Below are 22,500 nucleotides of genomic sequence, written 5' to 3'. Positions count from 1 at the left end.
GCAGTTGTAGAGTCCGAGTAGAGAGTGTGGGGCAGTTGTAGAGTCCGAGTAGAGAGTGTGGGGCAGATGTAGGGTCTGTCAGGACCACTTTGTCAAAAGAGAATTTATTAGCTGATATGCATACAGTTAGTGTTGGCGTTATGGTTCCGTTCTGGACAAGAATCCACCTGCCCATCCGTGCGCATGCGCGGTCAGGGCGCAGAGAGCAGCGACTAGAAAATAGTATAGAGTAGACCCCCGTATAACAGAACCATTGATCATGCATGTATTAGGTATGCTCGCTTAGGAGTTTTTGGAAAGTAATAAATGAATGAATGGATAAATAAATAATTAAATAATTAGAGAGAGAGAGAGAGAGAGAGAGAGAGAGAGAGAGAGAGAGAGAGAGAGAGAGAGAGATATTTAATACGTAAACTGGTACAATGAACACGGATTCCGGCTCGGGGTTGGAGGAGGGAGTTTAGATCGCGGCAGCAGCGACGCGCTAGAGCGGCTCTATGAATGGGAATTTAAATGGTCGGGTAATACGGATGTCGTAACCGGATCAGTGCGTCGTGGACAGCTGATTATCGGCTGATAATCATTTAGTGCATTTCTCATGTCCTGTTTTCTTTCTCTTTTTTATTCTTCATATAAATGTCTGGTTTATGACCGGAGTAACAGAACGTCTGTGTGGTGTGTTTTATTCTAACAGAAAGTGGAAGTGCGTAGAGGTTCAGCTGGAGGAGGTCAGTACACACTCACACTAATCACACATAAATAACAGTAATAAAGAAAATAAGAAAATCTTTTTTTTCCACTGCGTAATTTCACTAAAATTATTTAGTTCTGTTCCATTTGTTATTGTTAACAATCATTCTGTAAACTTTTTTAATTGGATTTTTTTTCTGTTCTATTTGTTACGTAATTGTTTTACGTTACAGATGTTTTTTTACACAAGGTTTTATTATGGTTTAAAACGATTGTACTGTTTTTGTCGATGCTTCGTTTTGCTTTGTTGTTGTGTTTGTCCTTAAACTAATTTTGTTATGTCTGGATTTATGTAATTATTTATTATTTATATGTTATTTAAAAAAACAAATTTTTTTTGGAGTTATTGTTTATCACTTTGTTGTTGACTATGACACAAATATCATGACAGATTTATTTTAGTTATAATTTTTTTCAGAAGTCATTCTGCTTAGTTTATTTATTTTATTATGATTTATTTCTCTTTTCATCTCAGAGTGACTCGATCAGCTGAAATAAAAGAAGTAAAGTTCTGTGATCCAGTCACCTTCCGGCATTTTACCCAGCATCCTCTGGGGCTGGGCCTGTGTGTTTAGAGGGAAATAATGAAAGATGTCCAGATTTTGGAAGAAGAAATGACTTTTCATGGCTGTGAGGACTGGACCAGGCAGCTACACACACAAACACACACACGCACACACACACACACACACACACACACACACACACACAACCTGCTGTTTAGTTTGCTAGGATCAGTGTCAGCACTTCCATATCTTTGTCTTTACAAACACACACACACACACACACACACACACACACACACAAACACACACACACACACACGCCCTTGATATAAACGTGTCCGTGTTTTGGAGTTTGTTCATTATTTTCGTGTTTAGTCGATCAGACTGAACTCTCAAGGCGACGTGAAGAGACTGTTTCCATGGTGACAGAGAACAGTGGAGGATTTCGGGGAAGCCGCGGTGACCTCTGTGTCCTTTCAGAAGAAAATGTCTACATCAGTGGTGGCAGAGAAACCCCAGAGTGTGTATTTCAGGTGATTCTGTAGACAGATGTGTGTCTGTGTTGTGATCTTTAAGCGTTAAACAAATCTACAAAGAGAATTAATCGTCCCTAAAGTTCGCTGTATTTTGAGCAAAATTTGAGAAATTCTTCAGTATTTTTCAATCTGGAGAAAACATCAACACTCGTCACATTTATTTTGCTTTTGGTGTAAACAGAGTCTTCGTCATTTTTGTCTTATAAAAAAAACACAGCTATGTGCCAGCTAGCAGAACTCTGGTGCCTCGCCGCCATGGTTCCGGTTGCCTAGCAACAGAGTTCACCACTGGCAGTGTGTCTTAGCATGCTAGTTCATAAGAGTATGGAATAGAGAGCAGGGGGGAGATTTGAAACACACACACACACACACACACACACACACACACACACACACACACACACACACACACACACACATTCTCAAAGGCACACACACATATACACACACACATATATACACAAACATACTCAAACACACACACATATACACACACATATATACACAAACATACTCAAACACACACACATATACACACACATATACACCACATACACACACATACACACATAAACATATACACACACATACACACACTGTTAATGTGAAACAGTAATAAAGTTCCTTCAGAACAACAGAATTAGTGTTAGTGTGTAGAGTCTTTTGGGAAAATCTATAACTTTTATTTATTATTTTTTTAATGAGTTATTCTGTAGATTACTTTATATGATTTTGATTATTATTTTACTTTCATTATTTAATGGTGTGTTTGTATCACAACGTGATCAGAAGCCGGGAACAGTTTGGGATTAAAGAAAATATCTGGACACTTAGTTTAAAAAAAACATACACAGACATTTTTTGGATATTTTTTGGCCATGAAAAAAAAAAATATATAAATCATTTGACTAATTTTAAAAAAGTTGAAGCTTCAGTAAGTGATGAATCGTCTCAGCGTCCGTGTTGGTGTTTCTGTCTCTGTCTTCCAAATGTCACACCACTTCCTGTTTCTGGACAGCGTCATAGCCGACTGCTGTGTGTGTGTGTGTGTGTGTGTGTGTGTGTGTGTGTGTGTGTGTGTGTGTGTGTGTGTGTGTGAACATCAGTGTTGTTCTGTCTAGCAGACATGTGCCAGTATCATGTAACACCATTTAGCGTGATGTTTAACACTTAATCATGAGTGTTTTCTTTTTACGCAGGAATCAGGAAATTAGCAGTTGCTAGTTGTGGATCTGTTGTCGGGCGAGTTAATGAACTAGCAAGTGACAGTTCGGTGATTAAAGCTCATGTAAGTCAGAGTTAAAATGTTGCTCAGTGCGACGGAGACCTCAGAACTTAACAGTTAGAATTTCACACAACTGAAGCGTGACTCTATTAATGTACTTATAGATTTGGCTCTTTTTTTTATGGCTAGAAAAATACAAAACAACGAACAACTGCAGTGCAGCACAGAGCTCAGGAATAGAAGGGGCGGGGCTTGTAACAGAACGGACAAACGCAACATGGCTGCCGGATTAGCTAACTCTAGCTGTTGCCTTCCATGTGTTAATTTTCTTTGTAACGTCTCTAGACACGAGACGTCGTGTACAACAGGACGAGATCAAACCGCATTTCAGTCAGTGGAAAATAACGGCAGGTAAGAACAAACGTTGTGAGTGAAAAAGTGAAGAAACCTTGAATCACATGCGCTCGGTCAGTGGATTAGATTGTGCTGAATGTTTGGATTTGTCACATCACGTGTCGTACATCATCATTTGTGTAAAAAACTCAAAATTGTCGTTTGTTACAGAAACCACGGCTATGTGTTGTGCACATAAACACACGTAGAGTGTAAAATAAACCATCATGTGATGCTGTATCACTCGCTAGCATGAAGGTAAAGTTTAAAGAAACTTCTACAAGTTTGTTCTATGTTAGTACACAGTGAAAACCTTTACATGTGCTAATGTTTGCTAGCTAATGTTTTACCTAACATTAACGCTAGCTCTTTAGTTATCTGATGAAATGAAGCTAGCTTACATGAGGTAAATAATTAATGGTGCTTGCAAAGCAACATTCTTGTTATCTTGCATACTGAGATATTCTTCTTCCGGACAAAATCTCGGCGCGTAACTTGTCCCGCAGCTTTTGTCTTAGACCCAAGAATGAGGTGTCAAATCGACCGGCTCATTGAGGAGAGGTGTGCTATGACTTTTATAAGCGATCCAACCAACGATGTTTGCACAGCAGACGAAAAAGCGGGCAAAAAAGTCCCATAGTCTTGAATGGGAAATTCCTAAAATTTCACCCTAGCAACCGAGTGCCGAGATTTGCCACGTGCAAGCACCATTCACATTTTTTCAGGAAATGTACATTCTAGTTTTAGTATGCTGTTGTCTGATCTAATCAAGTCACAGCCTTCACGCGGCATGTTCTCACGAGAGCATTACGAGAGACACGTGGTCTTTACGCTGTATATATTTTGTCTAACGTGTTTGTTCATTTGAGGTTTGCCAGCTAGCAAGTATAAGCTAACCCAGCAGCAGCTTTCAGTCACATTCATAACCTTTCCTGATAACGCTAACTAGCCAGCTAGCATAAACCTCATCATTTTTTTGAGTAATCAGATGTTAGAGTGGGCGTGTCTTTTAGTTTATATATGGGCTCCAAGACACACCCACTGGTCACCAGTCTGCAGACACAAACTTTTTCTCTTCTCCTGAATTTATTGTCTTTTATTTCTTTTGAAGTGTAAATGTAAGAATGTTATGTATAAAAAAGACAAATGTGACATCACGAAAAATAAACTTGTTCTAATTTTTTTAAAGTAAAATATTGTAATAATATTGTAAACTGTAAAAAAAAAAGCATTGAAAATTATCTCGATGGACAGAAATACGGTTGTAGGTGAAATTATAACGTGTTTGAACATGTTTTGTACGTTTGTGTCCTGATTCCACCGAGAAACAGTTGTCTCTATGCTACAAGACTCAAGTTTTCACATTTCAAATACTGTATTTTTAACAGTATAGCTAGCAAATTTTTCTGCCAGCTCACAAATTAAACACATTAACTAGCCTATGTAAGATTTATGCTAACTCTTCAAGTATCAGTCTTTTTTTTTGACATTACATAGCTAGCCAAACGTCCTAGAAAGCTAGATACCATAAGGAATCACTTTTGCCTGAACACGGCCGTCAGTTTTAGCTTAACGTTAATGCTAGCTCATCTGTAGTAAGCTTTGCCATCTCATGTTACGTAGCTACATCATTGAGTGCATAGTTTTAATGCTGTAATGCATTTCTTTAGCTATTTCACTGACAAAATTACAGTGTTTTGCTAATGTTTGCTAGCTGACATAAATTTAATGCTAGCTATTCACTAGTAAGGCTGGCTAGTTGATATTAATTATGTAACCAGCCTGCCTAAGAAGCTAGCTAACATGAGGTAATCTAGCATGGTCTGCGGTTTGATCAGTCTGAAACACATGTTTAGAGCAAGCTAGCTCATTTTAAAATGCTAATGTGAGGTAAACAATTCTGTATTGCTATTGGCTGAGCAGATTGATCTGAAGCCCCGCCCCTTTATTGCACCACTCTGTAAAATCAGGACATGATGCATACTAAACTGATTTAGAATGAATTATTATTATTATTATTATTATTATTATTATTATTATTATTATTATTATTATTATTATTATATCTGTACATTACCAAAGTCCCCAATGTTGGGTGTCTGTCTTGTCTAATGTTCCTGTATATAGAATAAAAAAAGGAAAGAAAGAAATGTAAATATGCCATAATATCCTAAAAACACACACCATGTAGAGACTGATTCAGAGATGTAAGTGAATAAAAAAATTCTCTCAAAAGACCATCACAGCTTTATGACTTTTCTTTTTCATGAATTTACAAAAAGAAAAGGATGTGTTTTACATGCTCATTATTGTAAATATTTAATCTTTAATGCTAATGCTAGCTAGCTAACATGAAAAATCTCTGTGCTGACATGCACCTAGTCGGCAGCATTTCTCAGAGGATTTTTTCTTATGCTATCTGCACACATGTAACTTGTCATAGTCCTCGCTGCTAATGCTAGCTAGCTAACTAACTAGCTATCATGAGGCAAGTCTATAAACAAATCATAACTATAAAGATTCAAAATCTTCATAGATAAATATATCTAACTAACAAGAAAGGATTTGTCAGAGAATTGCAATTAATTTTATTTTCTTAAATTATATCAATAAATAATCTTAAAATCGAATGCTAATGCTAATGCTAAAAAAAAAATCTTTACTCTTAATTCTAACTAGTTAGCTAGATCACATATACCTATACCTAGTGTGACAATCATACTCTTTACTTCTAATGCTGTGAGGGATTCAGACCTAAATTTGAGACAGGCTTCGGGTGGTCAGGAAGAGCTTCTAGATGACAGGGAAACTACAGCAGAAGTGATCAGAGAGACAGGTAGGAGGGTGCTAGGTGTGTCATCTGGAAGGAGAAAAGAACATAAAGAAACATGGTGGTGGAACGAGGACGTACAGGACGGCATTCGGAGAAAGAGACTAGCTAAAAAGAAGTGAGACGTAGAAAGGACTGAAGAAAATAGACAGGATTACAAGGAATCACAGCAAAGAGTGAAGAGGGATGTGGCAAAGGCCAAACAGAAAGCGTACGATGAGTTGTGTTACAGGTTAGGAAGGAATATTTTGGAGAGCTGATGAATGAGAAAATAGGAAAGATTATAAAGGATGAAGTGAGGAAGGATCTGAGAAGTGGAAAAGCTGTTGGTCCAGATGACATACTTGTGGAGGTGTGGAAGAGTCTACGAGAGACAGCAGTGGAGTTTCTATCTAGATTGTTCAACGGGATTTAGAGAGTGAGAAGATGCCTGAGGAATGGAGGAGATGTGTTCTAGTTGTTCTAGGAGATATGGTACTGTATGAGGATGTCAGGAGTGGCAGAGAAGTGCGTTAGTGTAGTTATATGGATCTGTATGAAAGGAGTATGACAGCAGTGAGATGTGCTGTAGGTCAGACAGAGGAGTTCAAGGTGGAGGTGGGACTACATCAAGGATTTACTTTGAGTCCCTTCTTGTTTGCTGTGGTGATGGACAGATTGACAGATGAAGTCAGACAGGAATCGCCATGGACAATTATGTTTGTGGATGACATTGTGATCTAAAGTGAGAGTAGAGAGCAGGTGGAGAAACACCTGGAAAGGTGGAGGTCTGCTTTGGAAAGAAGAGGAAGGAAAGTCAGTCTGTGTGTATGAACAAGAGGGAGGGAAGTAGAACAGTGAGGTTACAGGGTTCTGAGGTCAAGAAGGTGCAGGAGTTTAAGGATTTTGGGTTAAATATCCAGTGTGATGGGGAGTGTGGAGAAGAGGTGAAGAGGTGAGTACAGGTGGGTGGGAAAAAGTGTCAGGAGTTGTGTGTGTGACAGAAGAGTGTCAGGAGTGTTGTGTGTGTGTGTGACAGAAGAGTTTCAGGAGTGTTGTGTGTGTGTGACAGAAGTGTGTCAGGAGTGTTGTGTGTATGACAAGTGTGTCAGGAGTGTTGTGTGTGTAACAGAAGTGTATCAGGAGAGTTGTGTATGTGTGTGACAAGAGTGTCAGGAGTGTGTGTGACAGAAGAGTGTGAGGAGTGTTGTGTGTGTGACAGAAGTGTGTCAGGAGTGTTGTGTGTGTGACAGAAGAGTGTCAGGAGTGTTGTGTGTGTAACAGAAGTGTGTAAGGAGAGTTGTGTGTGTAACAGAAGTGTGTAAGGAGAGTTTTGTGTGTGTCAGAAGAGTGTGAGGAGTGTTGTGTGTGTGACAGAAGAGTGTCAGGAGTGTTGTGTGTGACAGAAGTGTGTCAGGAGTGTTGTGTGTGTGACAGAAGAGTGTGAGGAGTGTTGTGTGTGACAGAAGAGTGTGAGGAGTGTTGTGTGTGTAACAGAAGTGTGTCAGGGGTGTTGTGTGTGTGACAGAAGAGTGTGAGGAGTGTTGTGTGTGACAGAAGAGTGTCAGGAGTGTTGTGTGTGTAACAGAAGTGTGTCAGGAGTGTTGTGTGTGTGACAGAAGAGCGTCAGGGGTGTTGTGTGTGTGACAGAAGAGCGTCAGGAGTGTTGTGTGTGTGACAGAAGAGTGTCAGGAGTGTTGTGTGTGTGACAGAAGAGTGTGAGGAGTGTTGTGTGTGTGACAGAAGAGTGTGAGGAGTGTTGTGTGTGTGACAGAAGAGTGTCAATAAGAATGAAAGGAAAGGTTAGAAGACAGTAGTGAGAGCAGCTCTGCTGTGTGTTAGAGACTGTAGCAGTGAGGAAAAGACACGAGGCAGAGATGGAGGTAGCAGAGATGAGGATGAGGTTCTCTTTAGGAGTGACGAGGATGGACAGGATTAGGACATCAGAGGGACGGCTCAGGTTGGCTGTTTTGGGGACAAGGACAGAGAGACTAGATTGAGATGGTTTGGACATGTACAGAGGAGGGAGATGGTTATATTGGTAGAAGGATGTTGTAGATGGAGCTGCAGGCAAGAGGTCAAGAGGAAGGACAACGAGGAGATATATGGGTGTGTTAAATGAGGACATGAAGGTCATTGGTGTGAGAGTCGAGGATGATGAGGATAGAGTTAGGTAGAAACTGATGATTCTCTGTGGAGACCCTTAACGGGAAAAGACCGAAGTAGTAGAAGAAGACAAAGTATATCAATAAATAACCATAATAGTTTATGCTAACGCTAACTGGCTAAAAAAGGAAATCTTCTCTGCTAATACTAACTAACTAGATCACACACACCAACAAACCAACATGAGAGACAATGAATCAGTCCATGAAACTAACAGATGCTAATGCTAACCAGCTAACATAAAACAGGATGTAACCCATACTAATCAGCTTCATTGCAAGTGCTAGCTTGCTAACATAATAATTTTTAGTTAGCAGTAAAGCTGGCTGTTTTGACCAAAAGCTAATCTTATAATTTAATTGTTCATTCTGTTGTGTGTTGTGTGGATTTTTATTCATTTTTTTTTGCTTTCCCTGAAAGTTCTTTTTGTATTGTTTTAAAAATAAATATCATTAGCATGCTAGCTAGCTAGCTGACATATTCTGTATTTATCAACTTTTTCCAGTTTTATAATAATAATAATAATAATAATAATAATAATAAAAATAAAACACCTTTGGTTAGTTATTGCATAGAAATTGTTTTAATAGTCAAATAAACACAATTTAATTCTTAAAATAGAAATGTTATGATAAAACATGACAAAATGAACGCTGTGATCTGGCGTGCTAACGTCATGGGGTGAAGTTTAAAGGAAATGTTCCATGTACAGAACTGAGACAGACATGAGATAAATAAATCGTTCTCCTGTCCCATACACTCGGACAGAGGACTGCACACTTGTGTAGGGAGAGTGTTCTCCATGTGACACGGAGCCCATGATGGAACCCGGATTAAGATTCAGGGAAGGTTCGGCGTCAGGAGCGAAGACTAAAGCACTGCTCACTTGTCACATCTGGTGGGCGAACAGTGGCATTACACACAGGATGTTCTACCACGACGATGAAAAACGAACACATCTAATCTAATATTTAACGATAAACAGGAGACAAAGCCGAAAGACGTCTTCAGGGGTTTAGACGTCTCAGCTTTCCATTAAGCTCGTCAAGTAAACCGTGATTTGTTCCAAACGAACGAATAAAAAAAGATGATAAATGATTAAATGTAAAAGAAACACAGCTCAGGATAAACACGTTTAATACAGAATCGCTTATTTTTCCTCCACAGCAGCAGCAGGATTTCTCCACGATGCGATGATCATCTTAAACTAAACCAAAAGTCTTCATGGTGAAGTTCAGCCTCGAGCTCACAAGCCAAACAAAACGAGGACACGAGAGGTGATATAAAACTGTAATTACAGTGATTTATTATAATGAACCATGAAAATATCCAACCAGTGTTGTGTCTGTGAGCGTCTGCTCTTCACACACACACTCGAACACACACACTCACGCGAAGAATAAAAAATAAAACGAGAGAGAGAGAGAGAGAGAGAGAGAGAGAGAGAGGACAAATCGAATAATCCCGGGAGATGGAAATAAAAATAGTGCTACCGTCACAGAAACATTCAGCTTTTTTATTTTTTTCCTTTGTTTTCTTTTTTTATGAGAAGTATGCGCTCGTATTTACAACCATATTCAAAAAAAAAGAAAAAAAAAAAGATGTGAGCAAAGTGTACAAGCGTAGAAAAAGAAGCTGATATTTACACCCATTCGTCTCTGCAGAAAGAACGCTGGAGGAACCACCTATACAATTAAATTACACTTTCTACAAATAACTGTGGAAGTTCAAAAAAATAAACCGCTCAAGGTGAACAGGAAGTTATGTCTCTCTCACACTCGCACGAACAGTCGCGATGAACACATGAACACGTATGGACCAACGAGTACACTATCTGTCTGTCTGTCACTCACACACACACACACACACACACACACACACACACAGACACACAGACACACAGACACACACACACACAGAAGTGCAGACTCCCGGAGCGGTGAAGCGGCCTAACAGGAAGGTCTCTTCTCGATTTCTGCGGATATTATTAATATTTTTTTATCAGTTACATGAAGGATTTAAAAAAAATAATTCTGTATTTTTTCCTCTATACAAAAAGCCTTGTTTTTCTTCCGCTATAAACGAAGCGCTAGATAAAACGAATAAATGACGTGAGGATTACAGAAGGGGGGGGGGGGGGAGAACAGTCGCCGTGGAATGTCCATGGTACAAGTGCCTTAAAGAGAACAGGGGGAAACGCAAACATTAAAAGACATCTAAGACGGGACGACTGGAAGAAGGAAGAGGAAGAGGAAGAGGAAGAAAAAAAGGGGGGAGGGGTTTAGGTTGTGTAATGAGCACCACTGAGCCACCATCTTGTTTTCTGTAAAGTCTCTCCGGATGGAGTTACGGTCCGTGTAAGTGTACCCTTGTCGCCTCGTCCGGTTTCCTGGGTGTAAAGGTGCATAAAAATTATTTACACTACGATCGAGTTGCCTATGTTACACTGTGTCCGATCGCCCACCGTTATTTTCTCATTATGAGTTCGTTTTTTTGCGTGCGGGTGAAGTGGGCGGAGTCAGTGCCATCCCGTCCCCATGTATCCCGTGTTATGAAATGCCGCGGAGGAAGGAGGCGGTCCTCGGGTCTGAGTCACGTTAGGATTGGACGACTGAGAAGGCGGCGTCGGTTGCGGCGGGGGTGGAGGAGGAGGCGGTAACACAGTCTGCTGATACGAAGAGGGCGTTACCGCTGTAGGGTTGCTCGCTCCGGATTGGTGCAGGAGAGTAGTCTGAAACGCACCAATGTTCTGAAACGAGGGTGGAGGAGGTGGGGCTTGTTTGATGGACAGCAGATTGACAGCGGTGCCGCTGACCTGCGCCGGCTGAGAACTCTGTGTCTGAGGGGGTGGAGGCGGAGGTGGGGGAGGGGCAGCGCTCAGGATCAGCTGATGCTGTTGGATCGAAGAAGGCTGCAGATGATTGACGTGGATGAGGGCTGGGCCCGGTTGAGGATGAGGCGGAGGAGGAGGGGGTGGAGGGGGCGGGGCCGAGCTGCTCTGGAAGTGGAGCGTGTGGTGAGACTGCAGCAGCGCCTGCGAGCCGGGAGGGAAGGGCGTAGCGACGGCCGCCTTGAACTGTGTAGGGAAGTACGGCGATGAAGTAGGGGGTACCGGAGGTGGTGGAGGAGGAGGGGGCGGTGCATTCTGAGGGCTGTACTGTGATTGGTTAGGGGGTGGGGCAGACAGGAAGGTCCTTTGGCCGCGATAGGGAGAACCCTGCGGCTGAGGCTGAGATTTGGGAGAGGGAATAGTGAGGGTAGAAGCGGCGTAGTGCCCTTGGGAGGGGAGCTTGTTGGGAGTCAAAGGGTTGGATTTAGACAGCGGCGGCTTGGACGAGGGCGGCTGGACCGAGGGGCGGGACTGAGGGTCGCTGTCATCTTCTTTAGACGAGCGAACGGCGGAATGGGCCACGGAGCTCGGGCCTGGAGACATAGACTAAGAGAAAGAAGAACACAGTTAGCATGAGGACACTTTATATCCAGGCCTGTGTGTGTGTGTAACTCGTACTGTGTGTGTGTGACTCGTACTGTGTGTGTGTGTGTGTGTGACTCGTACTATGTATGTGTTTGTAACTCGTACTGTGTGTGTGTGTGTAACTCGTACTGTGTGTGTGTGTAAAACTCGTAGTGTGTGTGTGTGTAACTCGTACTGTGTGTGTGTGTAACTCGTACTGTGTGTGTGTGTAACTCGTACTGTGTGTGTGTGTAAAACTCGTACTGTGTGTGTGTGTAACTCGTACTGTGTGTGTGTGACTCGTACTGTGTGTGTGTGTGTGTGTGACTCGTACTATGTATGTGTTTGTAACTCGTACTGTGTGTGTGTGTAACTCGTACTGTGTGTGTATGTGTGTAAAACTCGTACTGTGTGTGTGTGTAAAACTCGTAGTGTGTGTAAAACTCGTAGTGTGTGTGTGTGTAAAACTCGTACTGTGTGTGTGTAACTCGTACTGTATGTGTGTGTGTGTAACATAGTGTGTGTGTGTAACTTGTACTGTGTGTGTGTGTGTAACTCGTACTATGTATGTGTTTGTAACTCGTACTGTGTGTGTGTAACTTGTACTGTGTGTGTGTGTGTGTGTGTGTAACTCGTAGTGTGTAACTCGTACTGTGTGTGTTTGTAACTCGTAGTGTGTGTGTGTGTAACTTGTACTGTGTGTGTGTGTAACCCGTACTGTGTGTGTTGAGGGACTCCTGCAGCTCTTAGGTGATGGACACTCTCTTACTACCGCATCACCTCCTTCTGTCTCACTTCCATCTGTGAGAAATAACAGAAATTACAAATATTAGTCATTACACAGACACAGGGGAGAGAGAGTGAGAGAGAGACAGAGGGAGAGAGAGAGAGGGAGAGAGACAGAGAGCAACAAATACTAATCAGTTCATATACTAAATACAACAGAAGTACACTTATATAAATATGGAAAATGTGCAGTGTGTGTTAGAGAGACAGGTGTGTGTGTGTGTGTGTGTGTGTGTGTATGACCTGTGTCTTTGCGGTGGTCACTAAGCAGCAGGGCTCTGTGGTATCCACGCTCTCTGGCCTGTTCCACTGAGGTTGACGACACCCTAAACAACACCGGACATAAACACTTAAGTAGAACGTATAAGTTTTATATAAATAAATAAATACACACATTATATTATTAATATATTATGTATAACAATAATAAATCACAGGCGACGGAGCGTACCACTGTCCGTCTCCTCCCTCTTTTTCTCCCTGTTGGGGGGTGTCTGGGTCTTCGCTAGACTGCGGGGTCCTGGAGCCCAGCGTAACCACAGGAACGATGGAATCAGGCGTTGTTTCCACGGCAACAGGGAAGATGTCCACCGGGGGCGCTACCGACAGCGGAGAGCTGCATTCGATCTTGGAGCCTCCGCTGCGTCGTGCTTCACGCTGTCGCTTCCTGTATTCCAGTAGAGACACCTGAGGGAGGGAGGGAGAGAGAGAGAGAGAGAGAGAGAGAGAGAGAGAGAGAGAGAGAGAGAGAGAGAGATGATGATGTAAATGCTCACATGGTTCTGGTCAGTGTGTTAATGCAAATTAGTGCGCAAAACCTCACCTTCTTCTTCTGTGGTGGATTCTGAGCTGCGCCTGCTCCCTCCGAGGCGTCCCCGCTGAGCGAACGAGTGAAGGCTGGGTTCCCTCCGTCCTCTGCGCAGGGGTAGTAGGACGTGGCATCGCTGAACGCTCCCATGTCCAGAGTGTGAGACGGCGTCAGGTCCCTCAGGTTGGAGTTAATAGGCGAGAATGAAAGGCCGCCTCGCTCGGGGCTCTTGATCCACGTGTGGAAGGACGCAGACGACGCCTCTGTAGTGCCTTCTCCCTCCGTACCCTCGTCTAAAGGTGCCTCATGGGGCTCCGGTAACGAGGGGGCGGGGCTTTGAGACTCCTGAGGTACAGTTTCAGAAAGCTTCCTAATAGGAGAAGCCAAAAGCGACGGCGCGCGATCGACCTGAGGACGACAGAAGTAAACGTCACGTGATTAACAAGTGTGTGGTGTCTGATCCGAACGTGAGCGTGACTAAAGCAGGCAGATTAAAGCTGACCTCTTGTGTGCTGGATCTTCGGCTCGCCTCAGTCTCCGGTGAGCCATCTATCGGAGACTCGCTCTGTGAACGCGCAGATCGTTAATACGCCATCATTTTAATCTCCATGAATAATACAGAGATTTAACAACACAAGTAAACATTACAAATGATTATAAAGTCAGTACACTGGTGTGTGTGTGTGTGTGTGTGTGTGTGTGTGTTTACCTCATGTGGCGAAGTGTGTGCTGGGGTCTGGGAGGTGTGTGTGGGAGTGGAAGGTTCTGGAGGTGTGTTCAGGAGCTGAGGTGTTAGCGGAGCTTCGGAGGGTTCGGGTCGAGTCGGCGTAGCACACGGCGAGGCGTACGGTGTGGACGACTCCGACACACACGAGTCCAGCGGACACAAACGCCTTTTCTTCAGCGGTGTGGGCAACTCTGACCACACACACAAACCGGTGTCAACCAGACAGAAGGAGTGGAAAATAATCGCAAAGCATCTGTTTCTGCATTAGACTGTTGGTTCTAGTACCCCCTGGTGTGTGAGGTGTGTGTGTTACCTGGGCAGGTGCCGTTAAGCGAGATGGGACTGTCGGTGTCTCCGTTGATTGGCGGGGTCAGGGGTCCTTCGGTGGGCATCAGGATGGTCCGTCCGCCCGGACTCAGACTGCCTTCCTCTTCTAAAGCCTGCTTCAGCCATCGCTACACACAGCACAGGGTTTGGTTTAAATACAGAAAAAGTTCCTGACAGTCTGTACACTGTTTATTTATTAATAATAATAATACTTACATAATCACCAGGGTTTTAACACAAGTGTATTATATAGTGCCCACTTTGGTGCTCGGACCCTGAAAAATCGCTAATAAAAACTACCATCTCTGAGGCAGTGAAATGAGATCGACGAACCTTTTTGCAGGAGCCGGAGGTTGGTGGAGTATCGGAAAGTTCCCGTGAGCGGCGGCGAGCGGCGGGCACGGCGGGGGTGCTGGGGCTGCGATTGGCCAGGAACGGTGAAGAAAAGCGGACGTAGTGCTTGGGCGTGCTGTAGACGTGCGGACTGCAGGCCATCCCAGGCAGAGAGTTGAGCTGCGTGGCTAAAACTTCGGGATCGGTGCTGATCCTCAGCGGCCGATCGGGAAGCGGCTCGGGACTACGCATTAACACGCGCTGTTCCTGCTTCTCTACACTCAGCCACTCGTTTACTAAGTGCTGTGAAGGGGAGAGATGGAGATGAGACTATAAGAAAGGGTCAAAAGAAAAACAGAGAGAATAACTGATAAGTAAGATATGGTGGTTAATACAGATGTTGGTTTCTCATAATTACACACACACACACACACACACACACACACACACACACACACACAAGAGTATCTACAGGTTTAAGGATAATGCTAACTGAACAATGCCCAGAGATTAGAGCAACCATGGCAACGTATACATGAACATCTTCTAGGGATCAAAACCAACAGTGCAATAACAATGTGTTGATGTTACTGCTGACGTGGTTAGTGTCGGGTCAACGAAGACGACACGGACAAGAACGCGGCCAGACATCAGGTCAACAATATCAATGTCGGTCCAAATAAATAAAAATGAGGTTTCCAGATGTTGATGCTGACCATAACTGTGTCCATGACAAGGCTGGACAAGACAGGGTACAACAGCACAGTGTGGAATCCAGATCAGGGCAACACTAAGTGGACCGTACCTTAGTCCGGAGTCTGGATCAGCTGGAAAATGTCAGTGTCGACACAAATAAAACTCAGTGATCACGTCGGACACCGTTAAAGATCCGAACAACAACTTTCATGTTGACTCCAATGGAAATCTTAGTCTTTAGATGAGGAAAAAACGATGCACGTTATCCCACTCACCTTTTGCCCGGGAAACCAATAAGAACATTAACTCGAAGGTTATCGAAAGATTGTGACGACGTTAATCAAACACTGTGAGCAGACACTGTGTTATTGTAACCTCGGTCTGGGGATCGAGCCAAAGATGTTCATGTTGATGATAATCTCTGGACATCTGGTTAACACTAATGACAATACAAGACCAGACCATTGAAACAGCATGTATCAGGTCTCAAATATAGTATATTTATAATTAAATGAATTAATTAACGGTGTTAATGAACAGACACTGTGTTAATATACCGACTGAGAGATGACAGCACTCTGTCGTACCTTTTTCGTTTTGGGGTACTTGTGCCCAGGTGAGGTGTGAGGTGGGCTGGCGGTGGCGTCCGGGGTGTGTGGAGGCGGAACTTCGGCTTCAGGCGCCGCTCCGGTCTCGCACCCGTCCTGCGTTTCGGTCATTAGCTGGGTTTCACACGCGTCTCCGGGCGACGCCGGCGGAGGGTCAGAGCAGGCGCTGGCTGTGCGTGTTCGCCGTCTCTGCTGCCCGATGTGCGTTCGGTTCCGAGAGAAACTCTTCCTCTGCTTGTTCCGACTGACCTTCGCTGCCTTCTGAGCCGCCTCCTCCTTCACCGGCTCTAACAACGGCTAAACGTCAAGAAACACAACCACAGACCGGGTCAGAATAATCCGAATTATAATGAAACCGAAGAAGAAATATAAACATGTTGCCTACCATAGCAGGTAGCTCCACCTCTGGAGTAGCAGGAGGCTCTTCTTTAATTTCGCTCCGAGTTCCCACCTCTCCCTTGGTGCCGATCCTTTCCAGAGCTTGCTCCCTTCTTTTCTCTCTCTTCTCCATGCGGGCAAATGCCTGCAGGATGGCCTCCATCTTCCTTTCCTCACGTGTCTATACAAACATCAAGACAGAGTGAGAGTGGGATAAGGAGGATGTGCGAGAACCTGTTGGAGTCATCACGGAGGCAGAAGACCAGCAGCAGAGAAAAAGCATAGAACATCGGGGCAGATAGAATCACAGCTTTGTAGGAAATCATTTTAGGGGTCAACAAACTGTAACGTTCCTACATGAAATATAACGTATCGGTTCTGTGCTTGTGTTTTTCCTCTGGTGAGTGAAGTAAACTCATCGGTCTGTGACTCACCGACAAGCCGGAAAAAGCTCAGGCACAGTCTTTGGTAACTTGGGCACATTTATAGCCTCAGCTTTCACTTCCAGATGGAGACTTTAGAGACAAAGTGGGGTTAGGAATTAAGACTTGGGAGTAAAACCAGACAAGGAGCTGAAATAGGTGTCAAAATAAGTATGGAAACTACGATCAACCGTGTAATCTGGGCAAAGGGAATCAGAGACGGGAGAAGACACGGGGGGTCATTGTGTTCTCTCCATCAGCTCTGAGCAGCTCTATAGCATCCTGTCTGTATGAGTCAGCAATGCAATGTGACAACTGGGGGAGAGAGAGAGAGAGGGAGAGAGAGGGAGGGAGGGAGAGAGGGAGGGGAGGGAGAGAGAGAGAATGGGGGGGAGGGAGGGAGAGAGAGAGAGAGAGAGAGAGAGAGAGAGATATGTCTGTGACTTCATGGTTTTAAAATAGCAGGAACTGAGCAGCTTGAGGTGAGTGAGATCTGATGTGAGTTTATCGACTCTGTAGTGTGACTGTGTTAACTGTGCAGCGACACTTAGCACAGTCTCACTGAGGTGTTTAAAGACTCTGTAGTGTGACTGTGTTAACTGTGCAGCGACACTTAGCACAGTCTCACTGAGGTGTTTAAAGACTCTGTAGTGTGACTGTGTTAACTGTGCAGCGACACTTAGCACAGTCTCACTGGGGTGTTTATCGACCCTGTAGTGTGACTGTGTTAACTGTGCAGCGACACTTAGCACAGGGCGCGTTCTCCGCTTGTGTAGATAACCAAGCTCGGAGTGTCTCAGAGGACGTATCATCTTCTCTTCTGCTCGGGCTGATGGTTGCTTTGAGATAAAGGACACTTGTAGAAAGGAGTGTGTGTGAACAAAGGCTCAGAGAGACCTCGCTTTAGTCGTTTTTACTGACGGTGTATCACTTTTCCACATGCTGTAGTGTTACACACAAAGAGCCCTGAGAACACCGTCCTCGCTGTGAAGCACGGTGGCGTCGTGATCAGAGTCAACCTTCGGCCGCTTGTGGGCTTCTCCGACTCTTTACACTCACTCCTCTGGACAGAATGGAGGTGATGCCACAGAGACACAGGGGTATCACACGACCCTTACGTTAAATACACAAACACTGACTGCATTTAACAACTCATCTCCATTATAAATGTTATCTCTTATAATTAAGAGCAAACACTTTGTGGCAAAGTGAGATTCGTCGGTCCCGAATCCGACCCCCCGATACGTTATAGACCCGACGATCTTCTGGAGTTTTTAATGGGGAAAAATTCGATATACGTTATACATGACTTACAAACAAATGATATAAATTATGCAGGTGAAAGTGTTCCCAAGAAAACAAGCCAAAGAGAACAGAAAGTGAACACTGAGGTAACGTGAAAGGGGAAAAATGTGGACTATGGCACGACTGATCAGGGTTAAGCAGAGGAAGAGGCACCAGCGAGGCAGCAGGTGGCAGTAGAGACTCAAGAAATGCCTGCGAAAGATGGAAGGGAGGGGTGGGGGTTTGCAGCAGAGTTTCCGTGGAAACCGTGAGCGAGGGAGCGAGGGCTGCGGCGGCGACACCGGCGTCCGCCCCGGCGGCACACGCGCACTTACCATCTTCCTCCTCCTCTCCGCCATGTGCTCCTCTGTCTCCATCTCTACGTCATTGCTAACGGAGGTTTTCTCTTCTAAATCCTCAAATAACTCAGGATCCTGTAAGAGGGGGAGAGGGGCCTTATTCATCCTCTGCCTTCATACAGCAGCGGAGAGAGGGATGACAGGGGGAAAGAGAAAAGGAGTAGGAGGAACGACGGGGAGACGATGACCAGCCAGACCGTGCTCAGGCGTCAACGCGCTGTATTCCATTTATTCATTTCTTATTTCCACCAAAACAGAGACAGTGAAGTTTCTGTAGTTTATTTCTGTTTTCTTTTGTCTTCTCTTATTAAAGTATCGAACATTAATCCCTCTTACGTTCATATTTTATTTTCCTTAATCTTATTTCTATATATCATTAAAAATAATCTTTATGGTCTTTTCCCCTCTTAATTACTCTTATCTTCCTCTTTCTTTATTTGGTGTATTTTCATTAATTAAATTCTACATTTCTAAAAATTAGTATAAAATTTTCTTTACTTTTATGATTATATATATATTTTAATTCATTTAATTAACATCACTTTCATGTTTTGCTTACCGGTATTAAAGGTGCGGTCTCTGTTGTTTGAGAAACGCTTCAGGAAACCGAGTCGGGACGACAAACTAAACGAAAATCAAAACAAACGTGTAGCCAATTGAGCATAAAGAGGCGGGGCTTGTCAATATGGGTGGAGAGAGTGTTTGGTGCGCGTGTGTGACGTTAGCAGAAAGCGGAGCTAAATGCTGTTACTACACAAAACGCGGTTGTAGCTGCCTCTCTACATTACTACGATAGAAAAGAGGTGTTATTTGTGTAGTAACAGCGTTTAGCTCAGGAGTTATTGACTCGGGAAACTCCAACCTGTGAATATGTGGCCAACTTCCTGCTCCTTCAGTTCTCTCCAGCGCTGGAAAGCTGATCCTATATTAACACGTCCTACTTCTTGTCCTTATCGTAAGTCTTTCTTCTCTTTCTTTCTTTGTTTTTATCCTCCATGTCAATGTTAAAACCACTTTCTGCTAATGTCACACGCACTGAACACTGAAGCCCCGCCCCTTTCTGCTCATTGGCTACACGTTAGTTTTGTTTTTGTTTTGTTTGTCGTCCCGACTCAGTTTTCTGAAACATTTCTCAAACAACAGAGACCGCACCTTTAAAGTGACATTTAGTTTTTTCCTTTTTCTTTCACCATTAAGTCTTGGACATTTTATGGCTTGTAATGTTTTTATTCTGTGAGTACGGAAAGATGGACATCTAACAGAAGAAAGTATCCTTACGTCGCATCGTGTGGTTTTCAGGGTTTAAATCTGGGATGTTTAGGATAAATAATAAACTAAGAGTAACTCAGGATAAATATCTGACAGAACAAATAAACAGACGTAATAAATATAAATCTGGGGTCTGGTTTTGGAGCTGTGGATCTCCGTGTGCCCTTTAATAAGCTTCTACACTTGTTGTGTAAGTGTGTGTGACCTGTGTGTATAAATACCACAAAGCAGACAGGACTGTGTCACTCATGCAGAGGTGTAATGTAACACAGCTGAGGGAAGAGGGGGGAGGAAGAGGAGGAGGAGGATGGAGGGATGATACGGAGAACAAAATGTCTGATAACCTGAGAATGTAAAATAGATGTTGTGTGATGTGTAAGGAAAGGAAAGGAAAGGTATATGTGATAACACTGTGTGTGTGTGTGTGTGTGTGTGTGTGTGTGCATACACCGTACCTGGTTGTTAGAGATGGACACCCGTAGAGGAGACAGCTTCCTCTGTTTGCTGTCGTTGTTCGTTTTGCCCTTGGATCCGTCACAGTCCAGGGTGAGGTTCTGGTTCTGTCCGGTTTCGTCCCGAATCGCCGGCTCTTTGTCCTTCCTTCCTCTGCGCCGTGTAGCAGAACCCAAGTTCTCCGTGGGCTCCAGGTTGTGTTTGAGAACAGGACATTCCTGATTCCCTCTTACACATGCACAGTCCACCTTATATTTACTACACACACACACACACACACACACACACACACACCCCACGGTCAGAGTTCTATTATTTTTTTATGTTGGTGTTTGATGGTTAAGGATGGTGTTTCTTAGGAGAATGCTAAGTGTGTGTGTGTGTGTGTGTGTGTGTGTGTGCGCTCACCAGTTGCTGTAGTCGTAGTCGAACCCGATGGTGATCTCACTGCCTTTAGGTATGGCCCTTATAGAGTAGATATACAAGTGCAACATGCTGTCCTCGATCACGTGACGCACCTGAGACGGTAACAGGAAATAACGTTTTCACTCTCACTATTTCAGCTGCAGGTTGTATAAGCACAAGGCCGTGTTGGCGATCGCTCACCTCTGCGTTGGGTGTGCAGGACCGCCGAATAAACCGTGCTTCGTTTCCGAAGCTGCGAGCGTCCACACACATCTCCAAACCGTCAAACTTAGAGTAAAACAATACGAAAGGGTACGGCCTGCGGAGACACGACACGACGTCAACAAACCTGTTTATGGCGGTAAGGACAGGACGTATATAAAATAAGCAGATATTTATTGAGCTCTTCACCTCTTAAAGAAGTAGCCGTTAGCCTCAAACTGCTGGCGGAGCATGACCTTCCCCCTGTACTCGATCAGCAGGGAGTCTGCTGCTAAATCTCGCACTGCCTTCAGGATACGCTTATTCTTCTGCACATGACTCTGAGAAACACATAAGTAATCAACATGCAGGATGGTACAGTGAGGCTGTGTGTGTGTGTGTGTGTGTGTGTGTGTGTGTGTGTACCTCTACAGGTGGTTTAAAGGCAGCAGGGTGTGTGTTGTAGGCGAGCGTCTTGCCGTCCCGCGCCTCTTTGACACGCAGCAGCACTCTTACATCCTCGCTGTACTGATTAGTGCTCGCCTCCTCGTATCGCTCCATCCACGTCTTCACCTTACTCTCCCACAAAGACGGAGAGTCCATGGGCTCACACTCTGGAGCTGAGCCCTAACACACACACACACACACACACAAAACATGCTTGGAACATAGAAACACACTAAAATACAGTAGCACACATGCTGGTTTAGTGCAGAGCAGTCATGTGACTCACCTTGACTCTGTTTGACTTCCTGGAGCCTTCTCTAAACGCCTGAACAAAGGAATCATAAAGAAATTAAGACACAACCCATCTGTGTGTGTCCCTTATCTGTGTGTGTGTGTGTGTGTGTATACCTTCTTGGCACGTGCAGGCGTGGCCGGCTCCTTCTCTCCACTCTTCTTGCGCTTTTTGTCGTTTGGCTTGTTGCCGAGACGTCCGGTGGTGAGAGTGATGTTCGGTGTGTGCTGGAACGTGGTGTAGAGCTCCAGAGGAACTTCATCACCACTCTCTGTAGCACTGGTGTCTCCATCTAAAACACACACACACACACACACACACACACACACACACACAGTGTACTGTTTACAATACATTTACAATACACAATGAGGATGTTGTGTGCATGTGTGCGTGTGTGTGTGTATGTCAGTCTGTGTGTGTATGTCTGTCTGTGTGTGTATGTCTGTCTGTGTGTGTGCGTGTGTGTGCTTGTAGGACTCACCGGACATGTTCTCTCTCTTCCTGGTCTGCAGCACGATGGCGCGCTCTCGGTCGAGGCTACGCGGCTGGCAGCGTTCACACAGGTACGTCTCAGGAATGTGCTGCCGATCGATGCCCATACAGTCTATATGCTGCCACACACTGATACACACACACACACACACACACACACACACACACACACACACACACACACAGAGAAACTATTTATAGCTGCTATAGTGTAAATGAGAACAGGAAATAACTTTGTTTAACATTAAAGGTAACTACAAATGGTGTGTGTATGTGTGGATGTATTTGTGTGTGTGAGAGTGTGTGTGTGTGTTCATCACCTGCACTTGTCGCAGCATATCATGTAGCCGTCATCGTGGGTGAAGCCGCAG

The 22,500-nt window shown here is 44.1% G+C and overlaps 2 protein-coding genes across 6 annotated transcripts in view; one reads left to right on the top strand and one right to left on the bottom strand.

The window, feature by feature from the left end:
- lhfpl3 (LHFPL tetraspan subfamily member 3) overlaps nucleotides 1–2,240 on the top strand; it is a 24,326-nt gene extending 22,086 nt beyond the window's left edge. The window contains exons 3-4 of the mRNA XM_027160842.2: nucleotides 695–728; nucleotides 1,226–2,240. Coding sequence (XP_027016643.1) covers nucleotides 695–711 — 17 coding nt within the window. The 3' untranslated portion in view covers nucleotides 712–728; nucleotides 1,226–2,240. The remainder of the gene's footprint in view (nucleotides 1–694; nucleotides 729–1,225) is intronic.
- Nucleotides 2,241–9,663: 7,423 nt separating this feature from the next.
- The window catches only part of kmt2e (lysine (K)-specific methyltransferase 2E), a 34,527-nt gene continuing 21,690 nt past the window's right edge, over nucleotides 9,664–22,500 (bottom strand). For 3 of the 5 annotated variants that reach the window (XM_027160785.2, XM_027160786.2, XM_047803816.1), the window contains 21 exons: nucleotides 22,450–22,500; nucleotides 22,119–22,258; nucleotides 21,751–21,926; nucleotides 21,629–21,667; nucleotides 21,322–21,522; nucleotides 21,106–21,236; nucleotides 20,896–21,013; nucleotides 20,698–20,807; nucleotides 20,292–20,547; nucleotides 18,544–18,642; nucleotides 16,510–16,683; nucleotides 16,104–16,421; nucleotides 14,821–15,150; nucleotides 14,474–14,615; nucleotides 14,143–14,351; nucleotides 13,936–13,998; nucleotides 13,449–13,841; nucleotides 13,077–13,312; nucleotides 12,869–12,951; nucleotides 12,558–12,640; nucleotides 9,664–11,821 (listed from right to left, as the gene is read on the bottom strand). The exon at nucleotides 22,450–22,500 is cut by the window's right edge and continues 167 nt beyond it. In XM_027160785.2, coding sequence (XP_027016586.2) covers nucleotides 10,904–11,821; nucleotides 12,558–12,640; nucleotides 12,869–12,951; nucleotides 13,077–13,312; nucleotides 13,449–13,841; nucleotides 13,936–13,998; nucleotides 14,143–14,351; nucleotides 14,474–14,615; nucleotides 14,821–15,150; nucleotides 16,104–16,421; nucleotides 16,510–16,683; nucleotides 18,544–18,642; nucleotides 20,292–20,547; nucleotides 20,698–20,807; nucleotides 20,896–21,013; nucleotides 21,106–21,236; nucleotides 21,322–21,522; nucleotides 21,629–21,667; nucleotides 21,751–21,926; nucleotides 22,119–22,258; nucleotides 22,450–22,500 — 4,270 coding nt within the window. In that variant the 3' untranslated portion in view covers nucleotides 9,664–10,903. The remainder of the gene's footprint in view (nucleotides 11,822–12,557; nucleotides 12,641–12,868; nucleotides 12,952–13,076; nucleotides 13,313–13,448; nucleotides 13,842–13,935; nucleotides 13,999–14,142; nucleotides 14,352–14,473; nucleotides 14,616–14,820; nucleotides 15,151–16,103; nucleotides 16,422–16,509; nucleotides 16,684–18,543; nucleotides 18,643–20,291; nucleotides 20,548–20,697; nucleotides 20,808–20,895; nucleotides 21,014–21,105; nucleotides 21,237–21,321; nucleotides 21,523–21,628; nucleotides 21,668–21,750; nucleotides 21,927–22,118; nucleotides 22,259–22,449) is intronic. The other 2 variants (XM_047803814.1, XM_047803815.1) reach the window with 2 other exon arrangements.

Source organism: Tachysurus fulvidraco, chromosome 19 (genome assembly GCF_022655615.1).
Source record: "Tachysurus fulvidraco isolate hzauxx_2018 chromosome 19, HZAU_PFXX_2.0, whole genome shotgun sequence".
NCBI classification, from domain to species: domain Eukaryota; kingdom Metazoa; phylum Chordata; class Actinopteri; order Siluriformes; family Bagridae; genus Tachysurus; species Tachysurus fulvidraco.
The sequence above is the reverse complement of the archived record's forward strand: the minus strand, read 5'-3'. Positions and strand labels throughout refer to the sequence as shown.